This window comes from Octopus bimaculoides, chromosome 6 (genome assembly GCF_046866305.1).
Source record: "Octopus bimaculoides isolate indiv1 chromosome 6, ASM4686630v1, whole genome shotgun sequence".
Lineage (NCBI taxonomy): Eukaryota > Metazoa > Mollusca > Cephalopoda > Octopoda > Octopodidae > Octopus > Octopus bimaculoides.
In genome coordinates, this window is record NC_142933.1 from 111,006,248 (window position 1) to 111,032,962 (window position 26,715).

The 26,715-nt window shown below is 34.0% G+C and overlaps 1 protein-coding gene across 50 annotated transcripts in view; it reads right to left on the minus strand.

The window, feature by feature from the left end:
- The window catches only part of LOC106873546 (uncharacterized), a 174,516-nt gene that overhangs the window by 12,272 nt on the left and 135,529 nt on the right, over positions 1 to 26,715 (minus strand). For 34 of the 50 annotated variants that reach the window (XM_089353186.1, XM_089353172.1, XM_089353185.1 and 31 more), the window contains 5 exons: positions 23,467 to 23,517; positions 15,595 to 15,609; positions 9,487 to 9,595; positions 5,481 to 5,599; positions 3,064 to 3,207 (listed from right to left, as the gene is read on the minus strand). In XM_089353186.1, coding sequence (XP_089209312.1) covers positions 3,064 to 3,207; positions 5,481 to 5,599; positions 9,487 to 9,595; positions 15,595 to 15,609; positions 23,467 to 23,517 — 438 coding nt within the window. The remainder of the gene's footprint in view (positions 1 to 3,063; positions 3,208 to 5,480; positions 5,600 to 9,486; positions 9,596 to 15,594; positions 15,610 to 23,466; positions 23,518 to 26,715) is intronic. The other 16 variants (XM_089353197.1, XM_089353184.1, XM_089353213.1 and 13 more) reach the window with 1 other exon arrangement.

Consider the following 26,715-nt stretch of genomic DNA (forward strand, 5'->3'; position numbering starts at 1 on the left):
GGAAAACGGACGTTAAACGATGATGATGAATACCAGTGTTATAGACCTGTTACAGTCAAGGCTGTGTACTTGTGCCAAGACTGCTACCTGTCAGTAGTGCTCATTCCACAAATTCAACTGAAAGTATATGTGTGTGTGGACACGCACACACACATAAAGACAAGACCCTAATGCTAACCATTTTAAATGGTCACACATATCAAAGCTAATATAATAAATACTACATACAGTAATGAACGGAATGCTGTTTTCCAACAACTTTACTCTTATTTCCTCTAGTACAGACAACATGCAGTCTGGTAGCTGTTTCCTGATGGTGCTACCACAAAATTCCAATTGAATTTAGCAGCCAAAACCAGGCGACATCTCTATTCTACTGGATTCCCATTGCAAACAAATGTGTACCACTATGACTTAATGGAAAGTACTAATATAAGTTGTAATTATGTTCTTTAGACTCTAATATCACAATTAGACACCAAACACAGCACCTTAATTTGTTACTATCTTAACTAATTAGTAACTCAATCTAAGTCGACATACATTTGCCACAATTATGTTTATAAAATATTTTACATAATACTTAAAAATTAAAACAATCTATTTTCATATATTATATCAGTGTGTGTATACATACACACACATAAACAGAGAGTGAGAGTGAGAGAGAGAGAGAAATTCTATCAGTGCAAATGGATAACAAATTAGCTGTAACTTAGTTGATTATTTCCCTTTATCTAAAACATTTTTTACTTTTTTAAAAATCTAACCAACAGCCTCCATTTTAAATGTAATTATTTCCTGTGTTTTAGAATAGATGAGATGGTGGGGAGGGTCCTTCAGCTATTCTCTTTCAGTGTGTATGTATGTATGTATGGGTAAGTGTGTGTGTGTGTGTGTAAGGCTGGCCCTAGGGTTGCTGATTCCCTGGACAAGCTGAACTTTGGTATGTACAAGCTGACAGTTGTGGAAATTTTGTCTTTGTCACGCCCTCCTCGGCGCCCCCTAGCGACTGCCCAAGTTATCAGTACCTTCAGCTAGCAGTGTGTGAGCATGCATGTGTACACGGTGTATGTATGTGTAGGTTATCGTGTTGGACAATATGGATGTGTATATTATAACTTATGCCAATATGTGTAAACATCATAAATATGTTATATAGACACATGTGTGCATGTTTGTATTAAAATTCCTAGCTCCTTATGTATGATCTGGTTCCCTTGAGTAGAAGCTCTTCTGACAAATTGTGATACCACACAGAGGAAAGAAAGCTGTGGGTTTGGTGTGGGAAGATATTGTGACAGCTTCCCACAAGAAACCTTGCGGATGTGTTTGCAACAGAGTAGACTGTTCAAGGAATCCAGGAGAAAGTTATTCACAAGTATCTCTGTGTATACACATAAACATACATAGTTGTGTGTGTGTGTGTAGAATAATCATCAGTATCGTTTTAACATCCATTTCCCCATTCCTGCATGAGTTAGATGGAGTTTACCAAAGCAGATTTTTTATGGTGAGACACCTTTCCAGTCACCAGCCCTCATCAGTTTCCAAGCAAAGTAATATCCCCACACACATGCGCACACGGCCAGACATGTTTCCATGGAACATTGGAAATGAACGACACTGCTTGCATGGCAGTGGCAATCATAAGTATCATGTCAAAGTTACACACATGCACAGACATACATATATATAAAATAACTGTAAATTATATATCATTTTTTATAATAATAATATAGGCCAATCTTTTTTCAGTCATTTGTTTAGGTTTAGTTGATTTAATTGGAGCCTCTATTATTATTATTATTATAAAAATATAATATACAATTACAGTTATTATAAAAAGACCTGTGTGGTCACTTTTCTCCAAAATTTACAGCCTTTGGGTGTTATTTACAAATTTATAAAAATCTATATATGATGGGCTTCTTTCAGTTTCTGTCTACCAAGTCTACCCCCAAGGCTTTGATCAGCCAGAAGCTATAGTAGAAGACACTTGCCTATGGTACCACACAGTGGGACTGAACCTGGAACCATGCAATTGAGAAGCACACTTTGTACTACAGAGCCATGCCTCTGCTTAGTCTTTCCCAAGTGTGTGTGTGTGTGTGAGAGTGAGAGAGAGAGATGGTTGTCTATCTTGGGTTCAAACAGAACCACATTCTCATTGCAGGCATCAGACTGTAACACATTTCATAGCATTTCCATCATGGGTCTTCAGCTCTGACGTTTAAAGACATTTTTTGTGATCAAAGTGGGATATAATTTGGTCAAGGATTACTCCAACAGTAGTTTCATCTTTGTGCATTAATCCAAAATGAATTTCTACCCCAGCAGCCAATGAATACAGCTTTGAATGGCAGTGGTTTATTTGTATTGTTGGAGCTCTGTAAATATAAGCATCTCCAGTTGATGCATTCTACCACTGATTTGTGGTCCTTCCAATAACTTGCTTCCTCTTCCTACTAGCAATTCATTCCAGATAAATTAAGATCCAGCAATTTCTGCTGTTATTTATGCCTTGATGTCCAGAAGCTGAGATATTTCCGAGATATTTTCATCAAACCATTCTTTGTTTTTGCATTTCCTGAAACCCAAAATATTCACAGAAATGGCACAAACTGATTTCTCCGAAGCCTGTTCATGAAGCATCAAGCAATCAATTTGCTTAGAGCTTCATGTAAATATTACGATACTAGCCTTGAAGCTGCCCTTTGGGCAGCATTCAGGCTACACTCTTGGAGTGGTGGGTCATTAAGAAGGGCATCCAACTGTAGAAACTTTGCCAGATCAGATTGGAACCTGGTGCAGCCTTCTGGCTTGCCAGTCCTCAGTCAAACCGTCCAATCCATGCCAGCATGGGAAGCAGACATTAAACAACGATGATTTGACCACTAAGTGTTATTTCTTATCTGCTTCTATCTAGAAATCAAAGGAAATGACCACTTATCAGTTGCTTGACCATAGCCACTTGAGCATGTCCCTTAGTGGCTGAAAAGATTTTTTTTTTTTTCACAAACAATTCAGAACATTAAAAAGAATAAAATTGAACTAACAGACCTTCTGTTTTATACTTCATGTATGTTGTCTTGTTTTCCATCATAGCATCAACAGCAAGTTTTTCGTAATACATTGCAGTGATGATAGCAATGGTTGGCTGTTGGTTGGCAGCAATCGTTGGCATCTGTTTTACAAGTTGTACCTCTACAAGAGAATCCATGAAAGCATGGTGTGAGAATTTACAACAAACACAAGAATCTCTTTCCAATGAAAGAATGAATAAATATGACAAAGGTTGTAGAAAGTTAAGGAAATATTGGTACAAGGCCAGCAATTTCAAGGGAGGGGATAAGTTGATAACATGGACCCAGTACTTAACTGGTACTTATTTTATCAATCTCAAAAAGACAAAAGGCAAAGTTGACCTTGGCAGAATTTGAGCTCAAAATGCAAAATTGGAAGAAATGCCACTAAGCATTTTGTCTGGTAAAGTAACAATTCTGCCATCTTGCCACCTAAATTAAGGAAATATTAACTAATAACAATTAGCAAAAAGTGATGAGTGGGAAGCATTATGGTCAGCTAATGCAGCATTCTCACAAACCAATGCATAGTTTATACATTGTCTCTTCAGACTGGTTGATTCTATCTTGTTCTGAAAGTGACACAAGTACAGAGAACATTGACAAGCTGTAACGATAGTGAAATGCACATCTGTCACTCTCATGGTCACTTCTGGGCAAATTTCGTTTTAGCAATGATGTATATAGTGTTGTTTAATACAATATATCTATGAAATGATTATTTGCACACAAAAACTGCGGCTTCTGGTTTCTTAACAATTCACATACATTAATTATGTTATATAGATAAAGATTTTATTCTAGAGATGCTTCTACAGCATAATCTAAATTTTATACTCACACAAACGTGTGTGTGTGTGTGTGCGTGCATGTGTGTGTGTATCATTCAATATTAATAGTGCTGCTGTCACTGATACCTATTTTTAAAGAGCCTGCTCATTATTTGTGACATCAGTGATTGAACAGTCACTATTTTTCAACATCATTGGTGGTGGAATTTTGCTGGCATGTAGTCAGTAAATGCTTGCTCTTGATGAAGCACATGTATGCTGAAATCATGTGATCTAGCAGTTCTCTCACGCATGCAAGACGATTCTCATCTGCTAATGATATACTTTTATTCTTTTACTTGCCTCAGTCATTTGACTGTAGCCATGCTGGAACACTGCCTTTAGTCAAGCAAACTGACCCAAGGACTTATTCTATCAGTATCTTTTGCTGAACTGCTAAGTTATGGGGACATAAACATACCAGCATCGGTTGTCAAGTGATGTTAGGGGGACAAATACAGACACACACATACATATATGACAGGCTTCTTTCAGTTTCAGTCTACTAAATCCACTCACAAGGCTTTGGTCGGCCTGAGGTTGTAGTAGAAGACACTTGCCCAAGGTGCCAGGCAGTGGGACTGAACCCAGAACCATGTGGTTGGTAAGCAAGCTACTTACCACACAGCCATTCCTGTGGTTTTTTATACGAGATAATCAGTAATACAACATTCTAACACTACATCCACATTGAGTATAAAGATTGCCACAGATAAATTGATACGATGGTGATTAGAATGTTTGTATGTGTATTAAACATTGTAAAATGTTGACAATTTATTTTTCACAAATCTCATTATTTTTCTTATCTTGAAGATTTATCAAATTTTTTTTAAAAACGGCCAGCTAAAGGTCATGGCTGAAAAAAAAAAAAAAAAAAAAAACTGATCTTTTCTTTCAATGTATTCCTAAAATAGAACATAAACACACATTGAGATGTAAATCTGGCATCTATATGGCTGTTTCTAGGAGATTGTGTTTGTTTTATTAACAATGATAAATCAGCAGGTTTGAGGTGGTCATTTTAGCCAGTATGGAGGTGGGGTTGAAATATTTATGTCACTAATCTCTTATTATGGATCTACCATTTTCTGTGGGGGTTTTTTTTGCTTGTTTTATTTGCAATTCTTATCTAAATTTTGTTTCACCTTTAGCATTCAGATTACTCCGTCAAATGTAATGCTTATTTATTCACATTATTTTGAATTATTTAAGTATTATCTCAGCTTCAAGATTTCAATGATGTGATAGTGTAGAGTGACAGTGTCGGGCAAGTGTAAGAGGTTGGATCTGGCTAGTTTGAACAAAAAACAGGAGGAATATTTAAGCTGGAAATGCTCAGGTTAAGCAGGTATTTGATGTATTTGTGCAGCAGCTATTTCAACAGAATTGTGAGAGTAAACATCGTTTTCCAAAATGTATTTTCCAAGACATTATGAAATGTAATAGACACATTCAATAAGATAATTAATTCCAAAAATATTTATCTTACAATTAAAAGGAAAAAGAAAAGTCCTGTAAAGTTGTTGTTTAAAGTTGTATAACATAAAAATCAAATTGTAACCTGATTTCTCGTCTAATACATGTCTCATGAATCCACCCTGCTCCATTTCTGTGACCAAATTGCGTGTATGGAGTTCTTTCAGTTGTTCACGGACCATTACTTCATCAGCAGCAGTAATTCTAGAAATTAACAACAGTTCGTTAGAGACAATATTACATTTTTAGGGCGTGGTGGGGAATGAAACCAACCAAACTCTGGTATATAACTTGTACTTATTATAGTGAGTCCAGAAGGACTTTTCTTCCACCTGGGCCCAAAATTTGATGGTAGAACTTAAAGTAAAAACTTAGAGCTGATATTTAATATTTGTCAGTATGGTAGTATTTCTGATTTGCTCCTATTCTATTCTATAAAATAATAAACCAGGAAAGTAATGAAAATCACTACACAACACAAAGTTGGTTATTCAACATCTCATTTTTGACAAGCTCTAATTTTGAAGTAGAAAATCCAAGCTTCTGACCCCCAAAAGGGTCATGACATGAAGTGGATCAGACAATGTGGCAAAAGGACATATCGGTTGTGATATTTAAGCCATGAAATACTAGCAGACAAGAAACTTATTTTCATGTGTTTAAGATTATAAATGCATTAAAACTACTGACTAATTTATGTTGCTGATATTTCTATGGAAGGTCAACATCCTCGGCATTATGACAGAGTTCACACAACTTTTAATTACACATCATCTTCATCATTTAACATCTGTTTTCCATGCTGGCATGGGTTGGACAGCTCGACAGGAGCTGCACCAGGTTCCATAGTCTGTTTTGACTTGGTTTCTACAGCCAGATGCCCTTCTTAATGCCACCCACTTTACAGAATGTAATGGGTGCTTTTTATATGGCACTATCACCAATGCCTTTTTATGTGGCACCAGCACAACAGATATCAAACTGTTTTAACATCTCTCTCTCTCTCTCTAACATGTAATGAGCAGATGATGCTGTTTGTATAAAGTTTTATTTATGTGATAGCATACACTAAATACCCTCTCAAGAATTTGTATTTCCAGTTGTGAAGATTTCCAGGGTCCATATTCTGTTGGTTTCCATTTCCTTTGTTTTGCCTTTTTCACAGAAGCACAAATAAATATCAGCCCAAGATGGCCAGTGAACCTGGGTTATTAAACTTGACACTCATGTACGAAGGCATCTAATTGACTGAGTCCATGCAGTGGCTCAGTCATTTACATAGAATACCTTGTGGTATTCTGGGATCAAATCAAACTAAAGATAACTTGTCTTTCATCCTTTAAGGGGTCAATAAAAATGGAGCAAACCCAAGGTTGTGGGAGGAAAAATGATGCCTTGCAGTGTCTCTTCTGGCTGTTTTGTTCTGAGAGTAGTGCCTTTGACATTACTGGTGCCAAACTGAACCTGTTGGCAGCCTTACTCTTAGATAAACATGTGTATCATGAAGAGAGAAAACGTGAATGCAAGCGCAGCTGCCAATCTGGTATTCCACATCTAAGGCCCACATCTTGCTATCGTGCAACACTACACACAAACATCTTACAATCAGACCTTGACCTTGAAGAATAAGCTTTTTGCTGCCAGCAGAGGTAATAGACCCCTAAGCTTTCTAGAGCTTATATTCTAGCTACCACACTTTCAGAACAATTACCTCCACTGCTAATTTGGTCACCTGGATAAAAAATAAAAACCTATTAATTATTTTTAGGGAGTCATCTGGGAATTTAAGAAAATTTATTTCCTGAGCACTTCTAAGGCTTATTGCCTTGGTGCATCAGCTGCATATGAACTCTACCATCTCTGTTAGCCTGCAGGGGATCCTATCACCCCTCTTGTGTGCCCATTGTTTTCATTGGGTACATCTTAGAGCATTTCTATAGAATCCTTTCTGCATACTGAACATGGCCATTTCTTTTATGTTCTCGTGATACTGTCTTCCTCCCTACTTACTAAAAAACACATTAACATGCCGGAAACCACAGGCCCTGACATACACATTAACACTATGGAACATGCATACCTCCACACACACATGCATACACACACACACACACACACACACAAACACATATGAAGGTATATAAAATAAGAGGGCATTCCAAGAAATATAGCAAAGAATCAGTATACCAGAAGAAAATTTTATAATTTTGCAATTTCAGAATTAATAAAACTCATGATAGATACATAGGTTCCAGTCGGGTACCTATCACTGCCAATGGTTACCCAAAAGACTAAAATATTAAGGAAGCTATTTTGGCAAAGTCAAGAATGCAAAAAAAAGGACATCTAAGTAAGGGTTAACCCAAAGTCTTGGTACATTGGCAAGACTTCAGTTGATCTGGAATTCTAAGCATTCCAGTGTCAGGAGTAAGACTGGATTCTATAGCAGTAATACCAAGTCTGTTTTAATGGTGGCAAATGATAAAAGGAAACAAGAATAAGAACTATATTTTGCCAGAGAAGGAATATCTGCTGCCTTTTCTGGTTTTATAAAATATCAATTGAACAGCTGTTAGAATAAATGTGACAATTCAAAGAAGAAAAAAACCAGGAGCTCAGATTGTTTGGTCTTCACACATTGAGACAAGATACCAAAGATAGCATTAAGATGGACACTGATTGGGAAAATCAAAGCTTGGAGAGTAAAAGGAGGAGGGATGGCAGGAGGCACATTTGGCTTGGAATGGTGGAAGGTGAACTGAGAGAAATGTCTTATACATAGAATATGGCACTGTAGAGAGTTGCTAAAGACTGTCAGAATGGTGTTGAAGAAGTCAAGTCTTTATTTTCCAACTGAGAAGATGAGATTTAACTAAATAATCATATGTATTAATACATGTTAAACACTGAACAGGAAACAGTACAACTGTTATTAAAATATCTTGAAACTCGTTTTCACTGAATAAATAACATCTGTGAACAATGAAAGACAGAAGTAGCAGTGAGAGGTGGTAGAATAATGAAGGTTGGCTGATTCCATGGCAGTAAGACAGTAATAATTATCATTCACTACATTGATTATTTCTACTGATGGCCCCCAGGTACAATTAATGACTGAGCAAAAGGATTTTGACATCATTGAGGAGATTATCAGAAGAATTGCTGCCTGTTATCAGAGATGGTTGGCAGATGAAATGGCAAGATTTTAAAACTTTTGGAGTTTGAAGATTCAAATCACTTTGATGCAACAAAAACTTCATAAATTATCCAATCAATTAGCCATCTGTCTGTAATTATTGACAGATGACTAATTGTATAAACCTCATAGAAGATTTAAGGTTAGTGACTTTGGAACAAATCAGTCTTAGAAGCAAAACACTAACAGAAAAAAAGTTAAACATCTTTAAACAGCATTTATATATATACTCAGTATGCACACACACACACACACACACACATACACACACACACACACACACACACACACACACACAGTGAGGAGCAATAAGGGAGTTGTGTGTATTATTGTATGGTGCTGTATGACACATAGGTGAAATATAGTCGAATAATAAAAGAATTCTAGCAGAGATAAATATTCCTCAACTGCAGAAAAAGCTAAAACAGAGTTGTTGATTCCTGGATAATAAAACGGTTAGAATAATCAGTAAATTAGCAAGACAGACAAGGTTCATTTGAGAATGAACTTGTTATTGATTAATATCAAATGCAAACTTGAGAGTTTGTGGAGAAAGTGATGGTCATTAGTACATAACGAGGTAGGACAGTCCTAGATACATAACAAGTTCTAAGTAACAGTTTCCATTACAAAGATGTGCCAAAGAATATCTGAGATCCTTAGAAAGTTTGGCGAAATAGATTTGAATGATGAATGTGAAAGAGAGAGGAAAATGAACAAATGTTCATTAACCTATGCTAATGAAGCAACAAACTACAACTAATGAAGACTAAATTATGAATTTGGGTCCTGTACTGTATGAAATCAGTTCCATTTTAAAGAAAATATTCCACCTTGCTAAACTAAAAGACATCAGTTGAAAACCAAACTAAATATACATTTGGAATAAACTCACCGGCAGATATCTTCAACTGCCAAAATGTTGGGATAAGCAGATTCCAATATGTGCAACATCTTTTCCCGGAGAATCTCATCCTTAGGTCGATTGTCTATTTTGGGTAAACCTGAAAATAAATTTTCATTCATTAAAAATAGTATAAAATGGACCAACAGAATCAGCTTCATCTGGATTGAAACGTCTGAAAAAACTTCTTTTTCTTTTAAATTATAACAAGAATAATTTTATGTATTTCTATAAAGAAATAGAAAAAAATATTGATTTTTTAAAAAATATAATAATTATTTAAATTTATCAATATTAAATTACATTGAAAAAAAAATAAATAAATTTTAGATTAAATGATATTTGCTGGCTGGCAATAATTTTATTTTTGTCCAATCTGTAAGCTATGTTAGATCTGTTAAAAGGTTTCCATGAGAAGAAAAATTGATTTTATTCCTGAGAATTTGTGACATTCTTTATATCTATAAGCACACAATGGTATAACGTTAACTTCCTCAAAAGAAATCATTATTATTATTATTATTATTAGCAGCAGTAATTGTATTAAATGAAATATATCAATATATTATATAGAATTCCGTAATGTATTATTATTATCATTATTATTAAATAAAAGAAATTAATACATATATTATACATACTTCAGTTGTGCGTATATAGAAAGCAAAATGAAAAGGAAAGATTATGTCTTGAGAATAATTAACATTTTAAATGTATTTGCGTTTCTATATGAACACATACACATGTGGGATCACATGCACATGTAGATTCACATGTGGATGCATAAGCATGCAAACAAATAACTTAGAATGCAATAAAACTGACTTTGTAAAAAAAAAAAAAAAAAAATTGGAGAACATTTTCACATATTTTAAAACGTGTTCAGTTATTTGACATTGAGAGCATTTCTTATGAATAAATTTTGGAAAAGGGTACGAAAGTGCAAAGATTTCTCACAAGAATTTATTCATTGGTTTTGGTACAAGTCTATAATAAAAGAAAATACTGTGGAGAAATAGCCACAAAGTGGATGGAATTGGAGAGTTCAAAGTTTACTTGAGAGAAACAAAGACTAACAAAAGGATTGTCTGAAGGAATTTGAAGAGATTTTTTATTGAGCCATTTCATTGACTCCCCACCTTACCATTCCACTACTAATCATCTAATTAAAACAATCTCTCAATCATGTAGTGTTAAACTAATTAATTCTCTTAAGGAGGGTTTCTAATATCAAACTAATAACAGATTCTAATATTTAAAGATCATAAGAAGATTAGAACCTCCTCTCATCATTCAAAAACAACCAAAGCTATAATCAAAACGTTTGAATGAAGGTTCAGCTCTACTAACAAAGAATATTACTGTTGTTAATGATTACTTCCAAAATAGATTGTTTATTCCATCTAAAGTCATCTCTCTCTCATCTGCCTACTATGTGTGTACTTCATGCTTATGTAAAATGTAAACCTATTACATAGTGTGTGTGTGTGTGTGTGTGTGTGTGTGTGTGTGTGTGTGTGTGTGTATGTGTGTGTGTGTGTGTGTGTGTGTGTGTGTGTGTGTGTGTGTGTGTGTGTGTGCGTGCGTGTGTGTGCGTGTGTGTGCGTGTGTGTGTAAATACTTATCTGAAAATGCATGGCTTAGTGGTTAGGGTATTTGGCTAATGGTTGCAAGGTTGTGAGTTTGATTCCAGGTAACATGTGTCCTTGAGCAAGACACTTTATTTCATGCTGCTCAGCTGGCAAAAACGAGTAGTACCTGTAATTCAAAGGGACCAGCCTTGTCACATTCTGTGCCATGTTGTCTCCCCCTGAGAACTATGCTAAGGGTGTGCCTATCTCTGTGGTGTTCATCCATTTGTTTGCACCTGAATTTCACAAGCAGGCTGTTCCACTGATTGGATCAACTGGAACTCTTGTTGTCATTGTAACCAATGGAGCACCAGTTAATCTGAAGAGCCATTTGTTCTTATCATCATCTTTTAATATCCATCCACTTCCATTTAGCATGGGTTGGATGGATACAACAGCTCTAAGAACTGCATAGTGCTCCGATGTCTGTTTTGGCATGGTTTCTATAGCTGGAGGCTCTTCCTAATGCCAATCACTCTACAGAGTGTACTGGGTGCTTTTTACATGACACCATCAGCAGTGCAGTCAGTCACCATGCAACTTGCAAGAATAACACTTCCTTCAAGTGAGTGGGAGTACAGTAGATTGAGGAGGCAGCTCTATGTTAGGAGACGAGAAGAAAGGGGCCAGAACAAAAGGTTTCTGGCTGTATAGGAGTTACATGGCTAATCCCACTATAGAAGAGAGAGAGAGGGTGATTGGGGAGGGTAGGAGGTTAGTTGGAAAGAAATAAAATAGTGGTGATGAGGTATCAGGGTGCCACATGAAAAAATGCACAAGCTGAGTAGGAACGAGTAAGAACAGAAGAACTGGCAGATGGCTATGATTCGTTGGCATTTCTTTTCCCTGTTGTCTTTGGCCTCCATATTTTTAGGTTATTTTAAAATTAGCGCCGATTCATTTTATTCAAATCAAATGATAGAACAACAACAATAGTTGTATTAATTCAGATTTAGATCTGGTCAAATATGGGTTTATGAAAAACTGTATATTTAGACGTTTATCTATACTAATCCAGTGACTGTACACCTGATGCAACGTAAATTGCAATTTATTGATTGAGGCAAAGTTGTAAACATGATTGTCAAACGGAAATTTTAACTATCATATTCCCACCAAATGAATTATTCCTCAACAGAAGAATTCATAAAGAAACTGGTCATACTAAATATTCAGTATTGTAGATTTCAAAGAATACCATATAATTTTTAAAATATAATTGAAACTTATGGAGACAATATTTACACAACTAGATCACATAATGCAGGGAAACAGTTGCATAATCAAATACCTGCATCTGGAGAATTATATTGCATGGAAACAATTGTAGTGATTGAAAAAGTAAAAAAAAAATGTCTCCAATTTTTGCAATTACCTAGTCACACATGACAGATACCCAAACACAAACCTGGAAGTACGTATAATACAACTACTACTGGATAACACAGGAGGAAATCTGAAGGTGAACGAGCACTTTATATTGAATTCTACTACATTCTTAATAGAATATGCTATAACCATATATATATATATATATATATATATATATATGGTTATAATCTGGTCAGTACTTTGTCTCCTCCTAAATATGACAAAATCTTCAGAAAATTTTTAATGGAATACTTTTAATGTGTCTGATATAAAGACAACTTGACATTATTCCCCCAAACCAATTTGGATACAATTAATTAGGGAATCGCTTTTTCTCAGATAATTTCAAGACTAAATTGAATGACAGCATTGATTGTCAAACTGAAAATAATAATAATAATAATAATAATGCTAACTCATGCCAAGACATCAAAGAGAATCATTGACAAAAATAAAAACAAAGAATTAAAACAAAACACACATATCTGAAGAATAACACAAGAATGTCATTAAATGGCGCCAAGTGAGAACATCGACAACATTCATGCATAACGAACATTGAGAATAGCAAAACATTAACCATTTTATGCTCTTTCTTTTACACCTACCTATCGTGTGTGTGTGTGATAAGAATGCAGCTACCTATCATGTATGCATGTAAGTGTAGATGCAGCATGGCTTACAAACTACAAAGCCAGCAGTTCAATCCCAGTATTTGGCATCTTGGGCAAATATCATTTTCTAGAGCCTCAGGTCAGCCCAAATCTTGTGAATGAAACTGGGTTGAGGGGAAAGTGTACAGAAGCCTGCTGGGTGGATTAGACATGTAATTCAAAGGGGAGACTGATAACACACTACGTCATGCTGATTTTGTCTCAGAATTACATTCAGAGAGCACATGTCTGAAATAGCCAATTAGACACAAATTCAATCAAGAACAAGTGAACATTCATCATCAAAAGCAACAAATTTCTTTTCCAGATAAAAGTGATGGCCATCTTGGTAACAAAGTTGAATTGCTGAATGAATCAGATGCTGGCACTTAAATTACTGCATTACTTAGCAAATTGATTGCAAGTTTCTATTGTTTAACTTTGTTGTAGTCAGAACTCCGCTTGGCTGGAAATATAAGATTGTTTCAAGCTAGCTACTGACATTTGTTTCCCATCCATTTAATGTTATCAGGAGACATCATGTAGTTTATGGAATCAATATGTGTAAGTCACATCAAAAACGCAATCAATCACCTTTCTACACACACACACACACACACACAGAATAAATAGCACAGAACTTAAAACTAGGTTCTTGTAGAGTTGGAAGAATCTCTTCTTTGGTCAGACAAGGAATTACATTTTATATCAAAGACTGGTAGCAGAATATAGTTGAAGAGTGTTTGCTACATAGCATATACTACTATCAAAGACTTATACTACCATATACGTACGTGTGTGTGTGTGTGTGTGTGTGTGTGTGTGTATGTGTGTGTGTGTGTGTGTGTGTGTGTGTGTGTGTGTGTGTGTGTGTGTGTGTGCATACACTGTAAATAGCTATGATTCCATTGTACAATGTTGGTAATCCAATTTTTGAAATGGACATTATTATTAACAAAAGACTAAACACTATTTCACAAAAACTATTAAGATATCATTCAATAATAATAAAGTAACAATATTAAAATAATATTTGATAGCAATGAAGACCTGAACACAACTCAAGTGATGTCAATATAAGAATCCTTTGGTATCCCTAATAAAAATGAAGGGAGATTATGAAGTGAAACCTTATGAAAGTAAGGTTTAGGGTTCGTTTTGAGGAGTTTTAAAAAAATGTTATTCTACTCACTGATAAGCCATTCTGAACACTTAATGTACTCCAAAATGGAAATATTTCCAAGTATACATAACAATGGTTGACTTTTAAATGTTATTCTAAATAGAACTACTCAAATAACATGGTATGGTTTTAATCTTACATAGCATATTAGGGTAAATATGCTTAATTCATATAACAGGCATCACACTAGCATAGTGATTAACAAGTTAATTAGTCACTCAATAATTATTTTGCATCAAATTACTTTATCAATGATTTTGAGTGTAATGAACAAAGAGTTCATAATTATGAAGAATTGTAAATAGTAAACGACATAAATATCATTATCGTTAATAGGAATCTGATTGATAAAAGAAACCGGACTTATTTAACTTATCTTATTTAAAGAAACTGAATTATATCATTGGAAATTCCTGTAGGCATCCTTGAAGTATACGGCTGGTCAAATTGAAGTACACCATTATAATTTACTATTGTTTGTATTTAAACACATCACTGCTTAGTGCTGTCACCCCAATAGTTAAAATAACATACCAGGAAAACTTCCAAAAAGATGGAGTATGGGAAATCTCAAAAACAAATTTGTCCAAGATTATTTTAATTAAAAAAAAAACCTAACAAACCAAGCAATGAGGCACATAGTCCTTATGTATTTTGTAGTGACGTATCAAGTGTATTGTTCTATTTGCCATAAAGTCTAAAGTGGGAAATTAAAACAAGAAATGGAATCAGGTCTGCTTCTTCACAAAAAGTAGGAAAACTACTGTGAGAAAGTCATGAAAAAAATATATTAAAGACTTATTTTGAATGTAAAAATTTTTTAAAAAATATTGAAAAATAGAAGTTAAAAGAAGAGCAATGTTTGTGATTCTGGCTATATAAATAAATCAAGCAATAAAATGGTAAATAAAATAAAATAAATTGAATAAATAAAACAGAATTACAATGACAACATTAACATGCAACAATAGAATATTTGACAACCAGAATATTTAGATATTTTACAATATCAGACTTGAACAGCGACTTTATATGTCAACCCTGATCCTGTGGATAATTCCTTTAATACATAATGAAACAGTTAAGCATTGTGTTAACAATGACTTTTAATAATAAGCAACAATGGAATTGAAACAGATGACAGGAGCAGGGTTAAACAAAACACACAACAACAAATAGCAAGAATAAAAATATCAGGGGCAATAGAAATGGTAAAAAAAGCAATAATGGTAAAGGCGTCATGCAGGAGTCATTTACTCACCGTCTGCAGTCATTCCTGCATGGTAAGTAGAGAATAAAGAGTGTGAATGTTAGCTCAACAGACGCACCACAAATATTCGTATTTTATTTATATAGATATATACGTAGATACATATACATACAAACATACACAGACTTCAATTGAAAAAAGTTAAGGTTTCAAAGATAAACTCTTATTGACCAACCACTTCATTTTTTCTATCATCCTTTTTGCTAATATTAACAGTTTTAAATTAGCACTGATCAGAGATAGTTAAAGACAACATCAACAAGGAAATGTTTTTCAATAGCCAGTCCACTGAAAAAACCTCTCTGTGGTAGTTCAGGTGGCTAGAAATAATTGTTAAATACCATGCCCTAACATCTTAGAGGAAGGGAAAAAAAAAAAGGGACATGTTGGATAAGGTGGTCTCCTGGATTCAGTGTACCTAGGAAAAAGATAGGATGCTTTTGATTGTCAACTTGATTAGGACAACCTGAAGCTAAACATCAACAACAACAATGGCATCGTTCAATGATAAAAAAGAAAAATACATAAAAGAATTTTATATTTTCATTATAAATACATCTTGCAAAGATTTTTACATAAATTAAAGAAAGAAAACAAGAATTTTCACTGATTAGTTCTCATTAATATCACTGACTTGCTTTTAAAAATTATTATTCTTTCAATATAAAAGCCAATCAATAGTTTATTAATTAATTCAATGATGGAAGACACAAACAAAAAACAAAACATTGTACATAAATTATAAAAAAAAAAAGCATTGTACATATATTATTAAAAAAAGCATTAGTTTAATAAATTTCATAAAATATGGCTTCTTGAGTACCATAAGAAGAATCTGTAATTTAAGTGAAATCAAATTCAATTAAAATATTTAATAAATGAATTCATAAAATAGGAAATAATAATTAACTTATTTCTAGCATTTAAAAAGAAAACAGTAAATTTTTTTAAAAATTGAAATTGGTTTGTTTAATATTCCTACCACAACATTATAAATTCTGAAATAATGTTGACTTTAAAATTTTACTTCTTAGAATACTAAATTTATTGTTTAACTCTTTTACCTCACAAATCCAAGACTGAAAGACAAGATTGAAAACGAGTCCAACCAAAGATTACAATTAAAATTTATGATTTTACTTTTAAATTATATGTTAGGATATATATATATATATATATATATATATATATATATATATATATATATATATGTATGTATGTATGTATGTATATATATATATTACATAGGTGAAGGTAAAAATAATAAATAACAGCTACTTTATGAAACCATAATGGATAAAAGAAAGCTACCCTCTTTAAGATTTAAATTCAAAAAAGAAAACTCAATGTTGCATGGTATTTAGGCCAGTGCTCTACTGTTTTCCCCTACTCCATTTGTTTAGCATTTCTAAAAAAAAGTGAGAATTTTAACTAAAGAGAAATGTGGAGTGATATTCATGGTGTTTTCTTTAACATCTGTGAAATGACCAGACGTTTAACTAGGTTTTCTGAGATGTTGATACTGCTATTCTTATGGTGCTCACCTCAATAATAATAATTTTTTCTACTATAAGTACAATGCCTGAAAGTTTAGGGGAGGGGTTAATCAATTACACTGATTCCAGAGCTCAATTGGTATTTATTCCATCAACTTTGAAAGGATGAAAGGCAAAGTCAATCATGGTGGAATTTGAGCTCAGATTGTAAAGATGGACAAAATGATGGTAAACATTTTGTACAACATGCTAACTATTCTGCTAGCTTTCTACTTTAATAACAATAATTTTATTAATAGGGGGAGGCAATAATTATATATTCTAACTACTTACAATTTACATAGTTTATGATGTTACAAGAAATTAAAATCAATAGAGAGACAGATCTCTTTGTCAGACTAATATTAATTAATATAATTAAAGAGTTAACAACATCCAAGATAATTTAGTCTGTAATTAAGTATTTGAAATATTTTAATGAGATTGATATGAAACAAGTCCATATAGTCTTTTACCATTTGAATGACTAACATTTGTGTCTTTGTAATAAAAACCAGTCTCTGCGACAGACATTGAAAGTCGCTCACAAAAATATTTCAGTTGACAAAAGTATATTGCAATCAATTAAAAAAATAAACATGTTATATAGATTCTGTGAGAGAAGGTATCTACTTGATATATTTACCTGATGCTCCTGGTATGTTTACCAAGATTATTACCTGGTATATTTACCTGTGTGGTCCTTGCAATTTTCTTTTCATTCCTATTCATATGAAAACCTTTGCTGTTTCCAAATATTTCTTCCTTACAAAAATACCTATAAGGTCCGTACATCTTTGAGTAGTGGTTCTCAACCTTTTTAATATCTGGGCTAGATCCAAAACCTGGATTATTTTGGGGGGTACACCAAAGAAAAATAAAACACAAGTCAGTTAAAGAAAAATCTATTTATAGAGGGAAGACCATCAAGGGCTGCTGGAAGAATGCTTGAGGGCTGCAGTTGAGAACCCCTATCTTTGAGAATTGGGCAATTATGAGTAAAGAAACAAACCCGTTCTTCTCCTTAAACTAAAGTCAAGAAGTAATTTACTTCAGCAAGTCAAATGCTATTTTTCCAAAAAATTTATTCCATTTTACCAACAGAAACATCTGAAGTGCAGCTAGTCTCTTCTGAAACAAAAATATTTAATTCTTTCAAGAATGAAATATATCAAACACCTTTTTCCCAATTTAAAATCTTTGAGATAGCCTTCCTTCATAACAATATTTCCCTCAATACCTACTAAAGGTTCCTGTCAGTATCCAAACATTAATTTGGTTCTTAACAGAATCTTGATGGAATACTAACTGGTGTCTACTCAGCCATTTTTCAAGATGTTACGGAGGTAGCAGGCTTAAGAAATGTTTATTGGAAAACATCTTCCATAGAATTCATTTTTTCCCAAGTGACTAAATTAATGGTGCCAGCCCAACTTTTCTTAGTTCATGGCAGGCACTATCTGCTACAGCTAAATACTTGCTATCTCTGAGACTCCCATGGCTATGCTGATGGAAAATCCCAGTGTTGGATAAAAAAAAATCACCAAAACAGAAAATTGTTATTAACTTTATAAAAAGTATGAGATTGATGTGAAACATTTTCATTTAAAAATGACTGAGTTGATTAAAGTATTATGTTGTCAGCTTTAGAGCCACAAACCTCACTGCTGATATTTCGATTTACCTTGGTTTAATGAGTTTGGCAATATATAGCAGACTTTCTGGTAAAGTTAATCTGGAAAGACTGTTGCCTTGTCTAACGAAATGTTTGTCTTTCATAAATTTAAACAAATTTCTAAATCAAGAAAGAATTAATTCCATCATTGAGTTTTATATTTACTCTCTCCTTGTCTCTACTTCTGCCATGAAGAGTGAGAAGAGTTTAATAATAATAATAATTATACATATATATATATATATACATATATATATATATATATATATAGGGAGCACAAAGCCAACTACTGATAGGAAGAAGTTCCTAACTCTTAGGTCTGATCTGTATATTCTTGAATTACGAAACAAGGATAACTTTTCTTGTTAGCACAACCATTTAAATTACAGGTTTGGTTAATTAAAGACATTAACTACCAGGACAATATTGTTCTATAATATCATCATCATCATCATTTAACGTCTGTTTTTCATGCTGGCATGGGTTAGACAGTTCGACTGGGGTCTGGGAAGCCAGGAGGCTGCACCAGACTCCCAGTCTGATCTGGCAGTGTTTCTACAACTGGATGCCCTTCCTAATGCCAACCACTCTGAAAGTATAGTAGGTGCTTTTTACGTGCCACCGGCACAGGGGCCAGAGGGGGCTGGCATCAACCATGATCGGATGATGCTTTTTACGTACCACCGGCTCAGAAGCCAGTCAAGGTGGTGCGGGCATCGGCCATGTTCGGATGGTACTTTTTACATGCCACCAGCACAGAATCCAGTCAGGTCGAGGGGGCTGGCATCAACCACGTTCGGATGGTGCTTTTTACGTGCTACTGGCACAGGGAACACAACTACAATTTCCATTTGATTGTGATTTCATTTCATTTTGATGTTGATGTACTTGACTCAATAGGTCTCCTCAAAAAAAAAAAAAAAAAGATCAGATTTGTAAAGAAATTGAAGTTTAAGCTTTAGGTTCCAATATTCAGTGAAACTAAATAAGAATTGACAAAACCAAAACTGAATTGGTTCTATTGGTCACAAAGTTGTCAAACTGGAGTAAAATAGAAGAATGTACTGTGTTATATTTTGTACCAAAAGGTATACTAGCAAAAAGAATTTTAAAAGATAAACTAAATTATGAAAACTAATTTAGAATTTCAATTAACAGTTTAGTTCTTTTGATACCAACCTGCATGGTGCTGCCCCTGTTTTTATGATAAAAAACTTCCTGTTCAAAACTTGATCTAAATTAAAATCTACAGAAATTTCATGCTAATTCATTTTTCAAACAGCAGCTAAATAATGGCAAAGTCATTTCAATTCTTCATTATTTTCAAAATTAATTGAAACAAAGACAGTGCATTTCAACAGAAACATGGTGACAAAAGTATTAATGAAAATTTTGTTAAAGAAATTCTATCCATCAAAATTGCCACGCAATTTTAGAGAGAAAATATTCACTAACATCTGTGACAGATGTCATACACTACTTTCAGAAAATAATTTCTAAATTTTCCTTTTTGTAAATTGATTTTAGCTGCAATTTGAGTTTATAATACCAAGAATCCAGTTTCTAAATGAAGAGGAATGGTGCAACAAAAGAACAAAAAAATCTGAAATCAGAAAAGGAATATCTTAGAGCAAGGATGCTTAATCCCCTTACAATTGCAAACAGCTGAAGGACTGCCTCAATATCTCTTCTCTCCAAACTGCTTCACCAAAAAGAAATTCTCATCATCATCAGACCTATTTAGATGCCAAAATGACTTTCAAAAGATGCCACAATTTGGTTTCAATTGACAAATGGACAAACACGAATGAAATATTTTGCAGAGTCATAAGAGATATTTTTGCAGGAAAACTGATGAAAAACAATGACAGTAAATGCCAAAATATAAATTGATCAAAAACATTAAACCCAAACTAAACAAAAATACCAGTCATTAACAACTAATTAATTGTAATTATCATCATGCAAAATAAACACGGCATCAGTTACAGAAACCAGTTTGGTAAAACAAACTCTTTAAAGATAATTTTTTTGTATAAACTGTATGGAACAGCTGCTTTATCCATTTTTTACTACAGAAGCAATAAAAAACACAAAATTGAGGTCAGGAATTGGAAGCAACCCCAGACCCCCTGGACATAGCAGAAGGGAAGTTCTTCCAACGTCTACAGAAGAGTAACAGCATACATTCATTTCCACTTACAAAGAAAATTGAAATAAAATAAGTAAAATATGTGTTTGGATGCAGACATGGCCACTTCCATCGCATGGAATCTTTAACAAGAGTCTACAATGATGGCCTTGGGCTGACCAATACATGACAGGAGCTGGTAAGCCAGAGAACTGCACCAAGTTCCACTGTCTGCCTTGACAGGGTTTCTACAGCCGGATGCCCTTTCTAAAGCCAACCATTTTACAGAGCGGACTGGCACTGGTGAGGTGATCACATAACTTGCAAGACAAAGATCCCTCAGCTGAGATGGGAAAAGTGGTATTAAAGGAAATGGCTTTGTGCCAGGTGAGGAGAGCTTAGGATAGGGGCACAGAAACAGGTCTCTTGCTCTAGAGGAGATATACATGGTTACCCCAGTTGGAGAGAGAGAGAGAGAGAGAGAGAGAGAGATAGGAAGAGTAAGGGGCAGTGAGAGAAATGGTGACAATGTGCCAGGATGTGCTCTCAAGGTAAAAGGATGTAGATATAAAGGATTGCTCAGGGTATGTGAGTAAGGAGCTCATGTAGGTACAAAAGGGTGTGGGGAATGCAGTAAGAGATGAAATCATCATCATCATCGTTTAACATTTGTTTTCCATCATGGCATGGGTTGGATGGTTTGACTGAGGTCTGGAAAGCCAGCGGCTGCACCAGGCTCCAATCTGATCTGGCAGTGTTTCTACAGCTGGATGCCCTTCCTAATGCCAACCACTCCAAGAGTGTAGTGGTTGCTTTTTATGTCCACTGATATGGGGAGCCAGTCAGGCGGCACTGGCATCAACCACACTCGGATGGTGCTTTTTACGTGCCACTGGCACAGGAGCCAATCAGGCAGCCTTGGCATCAATCACATTTGGATAGTGCCTTTTATGTGCCACCGGCACTGGAGCCAGTCAGGGGATACTGGCATCGGCCACTTTCGGATGGTGCTTTTTACATGCCACTGGCACCAGGTATATAAAGATAGAAAAGAAGTGACAGTAATGATACAGTTAGCAGAGGGAGGACAGGAGAGAGGGAGAGAGAATTAAGAGAGCAGTGTTGGGCTGCAGCAGTTGGGAGGGGAGAGGCATACACACACACATTCTGAGTTCAAATTCCACCAAGGTCGACTTTGCCTTTCATCCTTTTGGGGTCAATAAATAGAGTACCAGTTACGCACTGGGATCAATGTAATCAACTTAATCCCTTTGTCTGTCCTTGTTTGTCCCCTTTGTGTTTAGACCCCTGTGGCCAATAAAGAAATATATATCTGCATGTTGACATTGCTTTGTAAAAAACAAATTCTGGTTTTGTTTGTCCTGTAACTTAGCAGTACAACAAACAGAGACTATTAAGCACCAGATTTAGAAATGAGTACTGCTGTTGATATGTTTGAGTAAAACCTTTCACACGTGACTGCAGTGCAATGAAAGCAAAAGAAAAGGCAGATCAACGTTTAGTCTCAGAATGTTGATACTATTGACAAGAAAGTGTAAAAAATAGCAGAAAATTAGTGAAAAACTAGAGAGATACTGTGCAAAAGGTTAAACAACAAAGGGTTCATTTCCACTGTGTGGTACCTTGGGCAAGAGTCTTCTATGATAACCCCAGGCCAACCAAAGTCTTGTGAGAGGATTTGATAGAAGGAAACTGAAAGAAGCCTATCATATATGTGTAGGTTTGTGTTTACATTTGGGCTCTGTGAGTTGTGAGTTATGAAAGGGTGTCAGTTCTTTTGGCCTATTAAACAACGCTTCAATATTATATTCATCTAACCCATGCTAGCATGAAAAAACAGACATAAATAAATAGTGTGAAACTTAGACCAACTTTTACTTAAGCAAATATGCAGCTGTTGCTCTCTGAAGACTGGGTTAGTAAGGAAAATAAGATGTTAATCAAGTGTCACAAATGGGTGCTGATTAAAGACTTATGATTAAAGACTTCATTGATAAAACAGATCACTGTTAACTAACACGAAACATCAGAAATTGATAAAGAAAAAATTATATATGACAGCACAGTAACGATAATGACATCATTACTATAATTAATAAAAGTATTATTATTGCAAACCCACAGAAACATCAATTCTGTTGAATAAGACAAACATTCTTCACAAACATTCTTAGTGGAACAGTCTTAACTACATTTTTTTTAAAAAAGCAGTGAGTGTGTGTGTGTGTGTTCTACTTGTTTGTTTTTTGTTGTTGTTGTAATATTAATATGAAATGTAATTTTAAAGTCATCAAGATTTTAAGTGATTAAAAATATTTGCATGCATAATTAAACTTATGATAAAACCATTTTAAGTTTTCTAAGATTGATAGATAAGCCCAAAATCTTTGACATACAAGAAACAGCTGCAAAATTAATCAGTTTACAAAAAAAAAAAAACTACACAAAATAGTTTTTTAAGTAGGAGAACACCATGCTTGAAGCTTCAACTCAATACCTACCAACAATAATTGGTGCCGAAAATTTGTCTTCTGATAAGAAAAAAAAGATATCTATATATATATGTATAAAAAGTGTCAGCTATTTTATACACAGCACAAATTATTGTGAGCATATTATATATATATATATATATATATATATATATATATATATAGAAAAACAACTTAGAATTTAGAAATTTATTATAAGATTAAAATTTAATTGTAATGTTAACATTATTCCCTTTTTATGGCAAGTTTTACCATTCTGATACGGGTTGTATTGGTGAGCAAGACTGCATCTTACGATGCTTCTTCATCCTTTATCATCTCACTTGTGATGGTCACCAAAGTTGCCATATCGGATTTCTTTTCTTGTGATCTATCTTTGCAACAGAAACAATTCACCTCCACCTAGCATGCGCAACTTAATTAGGGCAGTCACATGGTTATCAGGAATATATATTCCAGGCCCACCGAATGAACACTGCTCACACACCCAAAATGGTAAATTTTCTTCCTAATAATTGTTCTTGTAGATAGAATGATAGAGTCTTGTTATACTTTGTTTCCAAATGTAACATACACACACCCAGACTGATATTGGAGTGTCAGTATAGAAATAGCTTCAAGTTTATATAATCTATAGTAATGACAATAGTAACAGATTCAACATAACGGACCCCAGTGATAACAACTCCCCCCTCCATACACCATTCTCTCTCCAATAACTGTTGACACCAATAAAACAGGCCTTGCAGAAGCTGCTGTTAGGCAACTGCTGTAGGTTTTTTTATGCCCACTCACTACCACTGTTGTACAGTATAAGATTTATAGAAATCTCAACCAAATGTCAACAAGAATAACACTTCTCTAAACTTTCCCTCTGCAGGTCATAGTCACAGCTGAAATTCTAAGTTTACCATTTAAGTAATAATACTTCACTACATCTAAAGAAATTATTCACTGCATATTATTATGCAGTGAAGTGCACCACTTGGACATTGTTTGCATGAAATGTAAAACAGTACATTCCTGTTTTTCCTTCTTTCTTGCATTCCTAACAAAACCATTTTTTTTTTTTGGAGATTACACTCTATTGTCCTGGAAACTAACTAATTAGGAACCAACAACACAAGTCTACCCTTCCAAGGATTTTTCATGGTTCTTAACCAATTCTAAAATAAGACACCAGATGATCATCATCCAGTCAGATAAGCAGACCTCTTTTGCAACACTATGAAGTATTAAGATTAAGAAGAAAGGCTTGAAGATGAAGCTATTTCCTAACCTATTTTCCCCCCAGGCTCCACTATAACTTTCCAGGAAAATGTATGCCCCCACCAGTCGTTGGGAAAAAAACAACAACTTTATTTTTGATATTTTACATCAATTATTTACTACAAAAGAATCTATCAACGCTTTTATTAAGTACTGAATACAAACAAAAAAATGTACATTATTGACTAAGAAAAAAAAAAGCGAATCACTTTAATGAGAACCTTGTGCCTGGTGACCACAGCACCATGCCCTGCCACAATTTTCTCAGGCTCCACGTTGGGAACCACTGCATTAGAGGATAATTACAGTAAAACTAATTATTTTAACTCTAAACAACATCCTCTTGAAAACCCCATTCCTGTAATAATGCCATTACAGAACAATAAATTAACAGAGGAAGAGAGTAGAGTCTTCTCCCTTGCATTAGAGAGTTCCTTACTCCCTTCAAAATGAATGTGAACAAGGTTAGTATGAATCTTGTGACATCCTGTGTTTCAGGAGTAGTTGACTGATATAGTCTCCAAATGCTATTAGGTCTTACAGGAAGTTAAGAGTCAATAGACATTTACAATTTGAATAAATAAAACTAGATTATTTTGCATTTTTTTGAATTTATAACAATCCTTGTAAACTACGTCATGATATAATGTTCAACAAAAATTATTACCAAACAGCATTCTATGTAAAAATTGTCAAAAGCTTTCTCAGAAAAATTAAAACTGATAAAAGTGATTGCAATGTATGATAGTTATAAAAAATAATTATCAATATTAATGCAAGCAATCGATATATTTCTGGTATTTTTTTTATCAACTCCAGCCAGATTTAAACTAAAAAAAAGTAACTAAATTATATGATATTTAAAACCACAAGCATATATAAATACATAAATTTTGTAAAATGTTGTTAATTAATAAAGATAAATATTATTGATTTATTGTTTTGGCATCAAAATTTCACTGTCTTTGAATTATATCTAACTATATAAGAAATTTCAATACTTTTCATTGAAAATATATTTGAAGTATTATTATTGCTATAAAAATTTATCAAAAGTTCAGTATGAGAAAATAGTTACATAGATTATTAATTGATGTAAGTATATTTAAGAAAACCTTTAAACAATACAGATAAATTGGACAAAATATGTAAAATGATGTCAATAAATAAAGACAAGATGATATATCACCCTATGTAGATTGTTTAATGCTTTGGTTATATCTCAGAATAGTTTCCTTTAAGAATCACAATACACCAGAATGACGTGCCAATAATTACACTTTTTCTATGAACTACTGGGTTATTTTCTGTCTTGTATTTGCTAAAGAAATGCTTTCCCAAAATATAAAAGAAGCATTCAACATAGAGTGATATAATATCTTGTCCTTTGTCTTTATTCATTGACATCACCTTACATATCTTGTCTAACTTCTCATCTGTATTGGTATTTTTTTTATGAATCAAGAATTAATGTCTAATTTAACAGCAACATTGCGAACTGGGGATAACAAAATATTTTAGATTATTGTTTAGGACTATATATATTTGAATATGTAGGTTTATTTATATTTAGAAAATTACTATTTGTAAATCTCACGAGCGATATTCAGCAACAGTATTTTGGAGTAAAGATTGTTTGCCAACATAACATGGCAGTCCTGGTTTAGGACAAATGTTGCTGTAATTTAGCCCCAGGAGACATCATCTCCAGCTGGCTATAAGACATGATCTGTGTCCTTATATTTTTGAACAAGGGAATCTAGCACCCCAACTCAGCTCGAAACAATATCTGTGCATCGCGATTTCCAGGTTATTTCCCTTCATCAGCACAGAATAATTGTTTGGCTATTTATACTTAAATTATTTATATTTAAATGAAGATCTTTTGTAAACTGCATTTATAAATTTTGGGGTTGCAAGGTTCAAAGAGGTATTACAGTTGTATTTTTCTACGAGCTAATCAAATAGTATTAATCACTAGAAGCAAGT